The following is a 10,152-nucleotide window of genomic DNA, read 5'->3' as shown; positions in this document are numbered from 1 at the left end:
GGAGCAGCCTGGGAGCAGAGCGAGTCCTTTATGGCACAGACACGGGGGCGGCCCGGGCGCTGCGCGAGCTCCGGCCCGGCCCTGCCCGCGCCCCGCGCCGCCTTTGGAGCCCTGGGCGCCCTGCGCGGCGGCGCCACCGCCTGCAGGCTGCAAGCGCCGGGAAGGGCCTCTGGGCGCCGCTGTGTGCAGGACAGAGAGGTCCCGTCCGCCCTCGCCGTCACTGTCGGGTGCTGGAGTGCAGCCCCTTGTCCTGCCTTGGCTGCTGCCCCGGGGGCTCATCCTGCGAAGGCTGCTCCGCTGGGAAGGCCGCTGGCGGCTAGGAGGAGCCGGTGCCGTGTCCCGCTCCCGCCACTGCCCGCGCCGCCTGCTCGGGGACACATGCCGGGTCGCTGAGGATGGACGTGGAGATGCTCAGCTGGCGCAGAGAGCTCAGCACRGCTGGGGAGAGATGCACAGGGCTCTTGGGCTTCCCCCGGCACCACTGCGCGTCTGCCGTTCCACAGGGAATGCCAATGCCCTTCCCTGTCCCCAGCCCTGCCCTGCCGCTGGCACGGTGGGGCTGCCCCCGGAGGGGGAGCAGAGCCCACCCTGAGGGGCTGTGCGGGCAGCTCGATGCTGCCCCGGCGCCGTGGGCTCCTGGGGCAGGGGCCTGGCTGGAGCGCGTGCTGGGAACGAGCCAGGGGGCCTGCACAGCCCTAAGCCCCGYGGGGGCTTCCCTGTCCAGGGCTGGGCAGTGCCCAGCGCTCCCCAGCACGCCGTGGCCCTCCAGCCCCCCTGGTTTTCCACAGGTGAGCAGCTGGAGCCCCGGGGCCAACCTGCCCTCTTGGAGGTGGCTGCGGACACCAATGTGGCTACCTACTGGGCCGAAGGGCCGGCAGAGAGCAGTGCTGGTCCAGCCAGGCAAGCGACGTCTGCGTGAGGCTCTCCATGCTGGCCGTGGAGACCATGCCGTTGAAGGACTCRAAGAGAGGCCGAATGATGATACTGAACTGATGGGAGCAGGGGAGTTAAGGAGCGGCCTCGCCAAGGGCACCATCTTCTCCCCACTCTTCCTGCTGGCTCCTGGTGCAGCGAGCACCAGCATACARGCAGCAGGACCAACCTGCCTGGCTCCCTACGCACACCCGGCCTGGGGGCTGCCGTCCTCGGCACAGCACTGTGTTGGGCACCACGGGGACCCAGCAGGGAAGGGCCCCCGCTGGAGTCCTGAATGCCCTTCTTGGGTAAGACACTGCAGCATATGGGGCTCAGACGTGTCCGTGTGTGCAGGTGGCACCTGTGGGGACCCAAGGACCAGCATGGAGGCTGCAGCACACAGCCGAGTGCAAGCAGTGGGAATTAGACATGGGAGAGCTTTTCCTGATCGGATCAAGGAGGCAGCTTGCCAAGTGTCCTCCACAGGGGCCGGGGAGCAGGGCAGGGTACAAGCGAGTATCTTTCCTTGGGTTCTTGCTGCCTCCAGGGTGACTTGTCGTGCCATGGGTGACTTCTGTGTTTTYAGTAATCCACAACAGATTCCTGCACTGGGAACTTGTCCACTACTGGAGCCCATATCAGGTTTCATATCCCCAATGTCCTGTGGAAGGAGCAGCACAGCTCCCCAAACTTGATGTGAGGAACCAACTCTGCTTTGACCCTGGTCTCTGCAGTGAGTTCTGCCTATGCCTCTGCCCCTCGTGAGTTTGCAGACCTCACAGATATCTCTCTGCAGGCTCAAGGCCTCGTGTGTTTAATCACTGCTCATGTGAATGATGGTCCAGCCCTCTAACCACTGCTGTTTCTCAGTGTCCTCCATGCTTTTTACCATGCAGAGCCCAGAACTGCCCCAGGGCACAAGCACACCTGGGTCTCCATGATGAGCCACACCGACCATGGAGGCTCTGTCACTGCATCCCCAAGTCTGTTTCTCCTCCTTTCTTAATCTGTTTTGATGGCTGCTGGCATCTCAGAGCTAAGTCCTATGTCACCAGGAGCTCTTCCCTGCACGGTGATGGTCAGCTCAGCCCTGCTGGTGACTTCTCTCTGAGCACTGACCACATACTGCTATTCTCTGTTCCCCTGTAAAGGGATCTTCCTCCCTCCTCTGCCCCATGGCTCTTCAGCGTGTTCCCAGCAGCGTCACTGACAGAGAAACATTCCCCCATGGTTCCCAGAGCCCCTGAGGCTGGAGGTGTCTCACACAATTGGGGCAGAGYGGCCAGTGGAGGGGGAGAGAGCAAGGAGCAAGAGCCGGCCTCGAAGGATACAATCCAGAACTTCCAGTTCTGCAGCGTGCAGGAGCGCACGTACTCGTCGAACATGCTGCGCATCTGGTCAAAGCGCTGGCGCGTGATGGGCACCCCTGTGGCGGGCAGCTGCTCCTGGCACAGGCTGCGGGGACACAAGGGGTGCCGTGGTCCCGTCTGGCACCTGCTTCCTCCAGGGTGTGCCCCCAAAGGAGGGTGAGGGGATGCAGGGCAGGCCCTGCTTCCCTGGGAAGTGCTCGGGAGATCGGCTGGCACCTCCCAGCTCCCTCGCCTGCCCATCCCGGCCCCKGCAGCAGCTCCCTCCCACCTCCCCCTGGCCAACCTCCCTACTTGATGGAGCCGTTGAGCTCCTCGATCTGCTCCCGCAGCCGCTGCGCCTCATCCTGCAGGGCTGCGCGCTCCTGCTGCAGCTTGCAGATGTATTCTGCTGTCTTCTGCAAGGTGGTGGCCTTGCTGACCTGCGAGACAGCAAAGGGAACCCTGGTGGCAGGCAGGCCAGGAGCCTCCTTGTGCGTCCGGGCAGGCGGCTTGCGCAGGCTCCAACCAAGGCGGGAGGTGGAGGGGGTCAAGAGGTCCAGTAGCTGCCCAGCTTTGGTATCGCTTCCCAGATGATCCCAGGCCACTGTCCCAAGACTGCGGGTGCGCAGCGTGGGCCCGGGCCCCCTGCACTGCTGCCCCACGGCGCAGGAGAGCCCTGCATGCGGGTGCWGGCTGGGCACAGGTTGCCCCATGGCGCAGGASAGCCCTGYATGCGGGTGCWGGCTGGGCACAGGCTGCCCCACGGCGCAGGACAGCCCTGCATGCGGGTGCAGGCCGGGCGCAGGCTGCCCCGCGCGCTCGGCCCGGCCACTCACCTTGATGCTGGGCTGGGCACTCAGTGTGCTCACCAGGCTGTGCAGCGTGTCAAAGCCCAGCTTGATGTTGAAGCGTCTCTTCTGCTCGGCGGAGATGTGCGTGATGCGGCGGCTCTCGGTCTGCAGGCAAGGGCAGCGTCACAGGTGGCAGGGCTGGCGAGGGCCACCTGTGCGTCCCCCCACGCGGGAGTTGGGCTGGCCCAGCCGCACGGCAGGGCAGYGGCACCCGTGGGGATGAACCGGGGGCTCAGCAGGGAAGGGGCAGCTGGTCGCACTGCTGGCCGGTCCCGCCGAGCCCGAGGGCAGCGCCRGCTCCTGCCTCACCTTGCTGGACTCCGTCCTGCCCCGACGGGCAGCGTGGGGGTGCAGGGCGATGCCAGGGCCCAGTGYGCTGGGGGGGCTGCGAGATGCCTGGCTGGGCTTGGGCCAGTCGCTGCCTGCAAGATGAAGCAAGACAGGGTGGGGAGACGCTCAGCAGCGCGTTCGCCTTCGTGGTGGCTGCTGCCAGGTCCCAGGGCCGGCCCTGGGCTGGGCAGAGGGCAGCAGTCAGCCCCATTAGTCCTGCCTTAGCGGCAGCCAAATCTCCTGAATGCACAGGGACCTCTGGTCTAGCATCCAGCTACTTCTTATGGCCTTTTCTCATCGCATTCCAGACAGAAAGTCACTCTCAGCTCATAAACTGCTCAGAAAATGAGAACATTTGAGGCATGGTGCTTTGGATTTGCAGTGTTTCTGAGGGCAGAAATTGCCRGGAGAGTGTCCTGGGGGCTGAAGGGCTGCAGCCTGCAATGGCAAAATGAAACTGGAATTGAGGCAAAAGCGTGATTGCCAGCCTGCCCTTCAGGTTCCTGTGAGTGAAAGGAGGGTGTTTCCCACTCAAAAACCAAGCTCAGGGTTTTCAAAACCGCAGCCTGACATTTTGCTCCTTTTTTGTCTTTTCCTGCTTCTGTTTTGTCTGTGCAGAATGAACTGAGGGAAGGGGYTGTGCCTCAGTACTCCATTTGGCAATTGTAAAAGAAATCACCCGTACTCTGCTTGGTAATTCCGAGTGAAGCAGAAATGAAGCGCTGCCAGCAGCGTCTGCACTTGGTCCAGGCTCTCTCCCAGTTTTGCAGCGTGTTGCAGTCTGGGATGGTGCCAGACCTCGGGCCGACCCCACACGGAGGGGCTTCCCTGCCTTCCCAGCCCCGGCAGGGAACTCCACAAGCACCTGCAGCCCTTGGTGCTGCCTGCGCGGGGCCACCACAAGGTCCCAACTCAGGGGGCCAGGGCCGTGGGCCTGCAGAGGCCTCGGGTGCTGTTCTGCGCAGGCCTCCGGGTGCGCACGGCTGCAGAGCCAGGCGCCCTTGCCCTGGGGGTGCTCCCACACTCACCACAGGCCAGCGTGGGGGAAAGCTGCTCCACCTTGGGTACCAGCAGCAGGTCTGGCGGGCCCAGCAGAGCCGGGCAAGGGCTGGAGCCAGCTACAGGTCCTGGGCTCAGCTGGGCCATTCTGGGCAGGAGGGCGGAAGGGACATCGGAGACACCACTGTGCTGCTGAGAGAAGGCAGAAGGGAGCGGGAGGTTGGGGGGCCGTCAGCCCATGCACACCAGGGCTGGACCTTTCCCCAGGGCACGGGGACGATTTGCTTGGTCTGTGCCCCAGGTCTGACAGCTGGTCACCCGCAACACAACTAGGAAGGAGGGGGTGCAGCCCCTTCATGCGAGGATCCCGTGTRCAGACCCACACAGCCCCGGGCGGCACGAGCAGACCCCCATGGCCACTGCTGCAAGGCCCCATATCCCGCAGGAGGCTCTCCCAGGGGTACATCCCCCAAGTGCAGCGGTCCCCAGCTCTGCCCCACTCCTTTCACTCGAGAAAACGCTGAAGTGAGTCTCTCCCAGCCTGGCTCAGCCTCTGCTGAGCCTTCCCTGGCACCCTGGCCACAGGTTCCCTGCTTTGCCCCATGCCCCTACAGCCCCATTTTGCAAAGGGGACCCAACAGAGTCCCATTCCCCACAAGTGCAGGGTGGCTCTGCCCACGCTACAGCGACCAGGAGGGCCATTCCCAAGCCGGAGGGCAGGTGAGTGCTTACCGGGGAGGCGGGCGCTGCGGGCATGAGCCCAGCGCTGTGCGTGTGGGGGGCATCCAGCGTCGGCTCCTGTTTGGCTGCAAGAGAGCAGGGAGCAGGAGGAGTTTGTGGCACAGCAGCACTGGTGCTTGGGTCGCCTTTTTGGGCCCCATAGGGACACCCAGCCCCAAGCACCGATGTTGCTACAGCCCCTTCCCTGCCTGCCCTGTGGCGGATGCCCAAGCCATGGGGAAGATGCAGGTTGTGCTTGGCCCTCTGCATTGGGCATGTCCTCACCCAGGACACAGTGCAGACGAAGACTCTGGGCCTCTCCTCAGCAAGCTGTGCCCAAGCACAGGGCTGTGTACAACAAGCCTCTGTGGAGCCCATTACTTTACACATGCTGGCACCAGGTGGGAGAGGGACACTGCCAGCCCCTCAGCCTGTCTGYGCGGTGGCTGGGGACACACCCCCCCAGGCTGGGGACACACAAGACTTCACAGCAGTGTCTCTGGCCAAGCTCCAGGTCTGGCTGGAGAAGATCAGCTGTTGTGCTGTGCCCAGGAGGACAGTGCAGAGGTCCTTATCCAGGTATATTGCTGTTTATGGGTTCTTTGGCACTGATGGTCCACTCCTGCTTCACTGAGGGACATCCAGGCCCAGGACCAGCATCCCTCATGTCCTCTTCCTGAGGGAGAAGCTGAGGTCTGGCCCTCTCTCCATTGCTCCCATAATCCGGTGGCATCATGCCGCCCCTTCTCCCCACCACCTGCACACCTGGTCTCCCTCCATGATTGGGTTACCTGTGGTCAGCAGCTGGGTCAGGCAGGGGTTGGGCACAGCCGGGTGTGGTGGCACCAGCGGCCCCTGGGCTCTTCTTGCCTTGCTGCTGCTGCTGGGCTTTGCCTTCGGCCGGCCGCCCCCGCTCTGCGCCAGCTCTTTGGGCACTGCAAACCTGGGGCTGCTCAGCACCGCGTGGGGCAGGTGCTGGGGGCCGCCCAGGGCTGGGTATCCTGGAGGCATCAGGTCCATGGGGTAGCCAATGGCCGGGGCATGCGGAGCAAAGCACGGCGCGGAGAGCGGCGAAGCCGAGATGAGCGAGGAGCCGGGGGAGCCGGGGTAGGGGAGCGTGGAGCGGGGCACAGAGGCGGGCGGGTAGTGAGGACTGCGGTCTAGAAGTGGCGTGCTGGGCGACGGGCTCGGGCTGGAGTAGGGGGAAGCGAAGGGCTCCACACTGAGGCACTTGCTGGGAAATGGGTACTGCAGCGAGGGCTTGTGCTGGAGCGCGGGGCTGAGGCTGCCCTGCGCCAAAGCGGGCGAGTCGGAGGCCACTGGAGCTGGGGGGAATTGGGAGCCCAGGAAGGCGCCGTGGAGGCTGAGCTGGGCCGTGCTGCTGCCCTGTGGAGACACAGAGGGGTCAGGAGCGGAGTCTCGGGGGCCGCGCGGGCCGCGGGCCGGATCCCCGCTCACCTGCAAGAGGCTGCTGGGAGGCAACGGGGTGTCGGGGCTGGCRGGCAGCGCCCGGGGCCCCACGAGGGCACTGGCGGGGAGGGTGGGCAGGGCGGCCGCGCTGCCACTGCTGCTGCTGTATGGGGGCTCGGCCATGGGCGTGAAGCAGGGCGGCTCCTCGTAGCCCAGCTGTGTCTGCGAAGGCAGCGGCCGCTGGCTGGTGAAAATATCTGCAGGGCAAAATGGAGAGAGGCTGGTACATGGTGGTCAGGCTGGGAGAGCCCCGCAGGCCGCCAGGCCAGCGTGGTTAGAAAGGGAAAGACCCATGTAAGTGCCCTTGTTGGGTGAGAGCTGCAGAGCTGGTACTACCGGGGGCTGAGAGCTCCTTGGCCTGTGCCCTCAGGGTCCTCAGGTCACACAGCTGTCCCAGTGTTTGGACCCTGCACCTTGAGCCCCTCTGGGATGTGTGGGAGTCAGCTCAGTGTCTGCCTAGCAGCAGTGCCAGCCCCGTGCTCACCTTACGGGGCTGGGCAGCTCCAGTCCCGGGGCAGATTTGGTGGCTGTGTTGTGAAATGCTGGGGTTTCACATGCTGAGGGGGAAGAGGCCGTGCACATGCCTGGGGCCAGCCTTGCCATTTGCAGACGGGAACTTGGAAACCTGCTCTGCTCCCAGGAACACTGCCCGGGCCGGGGGGACCCCTGCCCAGCTGCGGCCGCACGCTCCTCAGGATGCTCCCAGCGGCATCGCAGCCTCCCCGCTCCCTCCGGAACCATCTACCGTCCTATTGCAGACATCACTCCACCCAGGGAGCAGCCCTGCGGCCGAGGCTGGGCTATCTCAAGGTTGGCTCACGCTGGCCCTGAGCACCAGGGGACTGTCCCAGCGGAGCAGTGCCAGGCTGGAGCGCTGGCGCTCGGCCTGCCCTGGCGCGCGCTGCCTTGCGTGCGGCCTGTGGCTAACCACATCCCATGGCCTTCCCGAAGCCGAGCCCCGTGACCCTGCCGCGACTCCCTCTCCCTTCCTGTCCCCTTTCCACAACCCTGCTCCTTCCGCAGCCTCAGACACCGCAGCAAAATGTGCTGGCCCGATGCTTTGGGCAGCTGCCTCCCTGGTGAAACAGGCTCCCCTTTTGGACGCCCCCCCCGGCGCTTCGGCTGCCGCCGTGGGGCCTGTCCTCGTGGCACTGGCCCACCCGCTGCCCTCGGAGGCCTTGAGGTGGATCCCCCGTGGAGGGCATGTGGTGATGGCCGTGGGGACAGGATGGGGCTGCCAGCTGTGCTTGGCAGATATTTCCTGGCACGGAGGGATGGGAGCACCCACAGGCTGGCAGGCTGTGCCTTGTGCACAGCGCCAGGGCTGTCCCTCCCTCCATCCTTGCRGGCTGGCCCAGCACCTCTGGCAGCCTGGCTGCCGGCAGCAAGAGCAGTGCCCGGCTGGCGCTGCCCCTCAGGACGCCCCATGGCAGGGCTCGCAGTGGTGCTGCCCCCCAGCCGCCCTGTGGCAGGGCTTGCAGTGGCTTTACCCGTCAGGATGCCCTGTGGCAGGGCTCGCAGTGGTGCTGCCCCTCCAGACGCCCTGTGGCAGGGCTCGCAGTGGTGCTGCCCCTCAGGACACCCCATGGCAGGGCTCGCAGTGGTGCTGCCCCTCAGGACGCCCCATGGCAGGGCTCACAGTGGTGCTGCCCCCCAGCCGCCCTGTGGCAGGGCTCGGGCAGGGATGCGAGGGCTCCGCTCTCCCACGGAGCTTTGGCTCACAGGCTCCAATGCCCAGAGTGCCCTGACTGGGAGATGCAGAAGTTCTGGACGCAAGACCCTTCTGAATCTACCCCAGAGGGAAAACTGTGCCAAGAGCAGGAGACGAAGTGGGGCAGAGAGCAGCGATGAGCCTGAGGAGCCTGGTGCTGCCGTGCAAGGCTACRCGGCTGGCCTAGGGCAGCGCCAGGACAGCACGGGTCGTGGCAGTGCTGAGCACCCCACTCAGCCCTGAGATTCCCTGTGAGCCATCCAGAGAAAAGATGCAGCCCGCGTGCCCCAGCCAGGGCAAGGTGCTCCGCTCCAAGCCTGGCCACTTACACCCGGGGCTGAACCCTGGTGAGAAGCAGCACTGACTCCCTGGAGAGCAGCCAGCAGCACCCACCCCCAGGATAGGGGCTGGCTGAGAGGATCAGAGAGGGGCTGGCTACGGCAGAGAGCATCGGCCGTGCTGCAAATGTTCTCCAAGGTGCTCGGAGCCTCGCCAGGCCCACTGWCCTTCTCAGTGGCTCCAGTACATCCTCCTCCTCAGAGCTGAGCCCTGGCTGTTCCCGTGTCACCTGGACCAGGGACAGGGACGCACAGCATGGCCAGGAGCAGGACAGAGCTATTCCACGGGCTGGTGCTCAACATGGGCTGCTGCACTGCCAGGCAGGTCTTAGTGCCCCCCAGGGCAAAGCACCCAGCTCACCTCCCATGTCCCTGCCCTTCACTGTTCCTACACCAAGCTGTCCGCTTGCCTGGGACCGAGCCACCAGCCCTGAATTGCTGCGTGTATTTATAGGCGTTTCTGGTGCCCAGCTCTGCAGATTCGATTCCTCTTGTGCTTCTGACTGTGCTGCAAGGATGCACAGTGGGTGCTGCCCAGAGCAATGTTTGAGTGTGCCTGGGCACCCTCTCCTCCCTTTCTCCCGCTCTTTCCCCTTACTAGAGCTCTTGCCCACACTCCTCTCTGCTGTCACATCACCCCAGCCCACTCCCAAACTGGACAGGATGGCCAGGTTGGGCTGGCCCTTGGCGTGTGACAACCCACGCTGTCAGCACCACAGGTCGGCAACACCTAGTGCAAACCTGGGGCCACTCTCTAGAGGGAACCGGGGGACGGAGCCCATTCCCAAACCTAAGACTCTCCAGGGTTGCCGTGCRGCTCACGGAGAGCCCTGCAGTGCTATGGGGCCCACGCTGTCCCATGGCTGGCCTGTTTGGACCCAAGAACCCCAGTGCCCCGTGCATGTCCTACCTGGAGCACAGTGCCAGCAGCACTCAGACACCAGGCCGGGATGTTCCCTTGCCTCTGCCATCAGGACTTCTCCATCTGGGCCCCGCTGCTCTCTGGCACTCGCTGAGGACACGAGGTGGTTCCTCATTTGGGGATTGGTTTGCACTTGACTGACAGGCACCGAGTGCTGTGACAGCCGCCACACAGGGTGACAGACYGAGTGACCCTGGCACCCCAACTCTGCCCGCCTTGCCCATGAGATGTGTGGACTCAGCTTGCAGGCCTGGTAGGGCTGCCGAGGTGCTGACGCCATGGGCTTATACCATGGCACCCGCTCGAGTTGGGATCCTCACTCCTGAGTCACAGAAAGCCATTGCGGGTGCTCATAGCAAGGCAGCTTCAGCCAGGAAAGCTGGGGCCAGCCGGCACCCACAGCTCTGGCACCCACGGCTCTGGTACCCAGTGCCTGGGCGTCATTACCCGCATCCCCCTACTGCAAAAGGCGGTCTCCTTTTCAGGTGTCCTCTCTCCACTCATCCCAAAGCCCTGTGCTCACAGTGCAGCTCCCTGTGCCCTGATG

At 64.6% G+C, this 10,152-nt stretch overlaps 1 protein-coding gene across 1 annotated transcript in view; it reads right to left on the bottom strand.

Annotated features, from left to right (window-relative positions):
* Positions 1–300: 300 nt before the first annotated feature.
* Positions 301–10,152, bottom strand: part of MLXIPL (MLX interacting protein like) — a 24,102-nt gene continuing 14,250 nt past the window's right edge. The window contains exons 8-17 of the mRNA XM_026050232.1: positions 6,623–6,831; positions 5,956–6,550; positions 5,177–5,250; positions 4,474–4,636; positions 3,425–3,537; positions 3,101–3,220; positions 2,577–2,704; positions 2,247–2,370; positions 860–989; positions 301–438 (exon numbers count right to left, since the gene is read on the bottom strand). Coding sequence (XP_025906017.1) covers positions 317–438; positions 860–989; positions 2,247–2,370; positions 2,577–2,704; positions 3,101–3,220; positions 3,425–3,537; positions 4,474–4,636; positions 5,177–5,250; positions 5,956–6,550; positions 6,623–6,831 — 1,778 coding nt within the window. The 3' untranslated portion in view covers positions 301–316. The remainder of the gene's footprint in view (positions 439–859; positions 990–2,246; positions 2,371–2,576; positions 2,705–3,100; positions 3,221–3,424; positions 3,538–4,473; positions 4,637–5,176; positions 5,251–5,955; positions 6,551–6,622; positions 6,832–10,152) is intronic.

This window comes from Nothoprocta perdicaria, unplaced genomic scaffold (assembly GCF_003342845.1).
Source record: "Nothoprocta perdicaria isolate Ctin4 unplaced genomic scaffold, notPer1 scaffold_66, whole genome shotgun sequence".
Taxonomy (NCBI): Eukaryota; Metazoa; Chordata; class Aves; order Tinamiformes; family Tinamidae; genus Nothoprocta; species Nothoprocta perdicaria.
The sequence above is the reverse complement of the archived record's forward strand: the minus strand, read 5'-3'. Positions and strand labels throughout refer to the sequence as shown.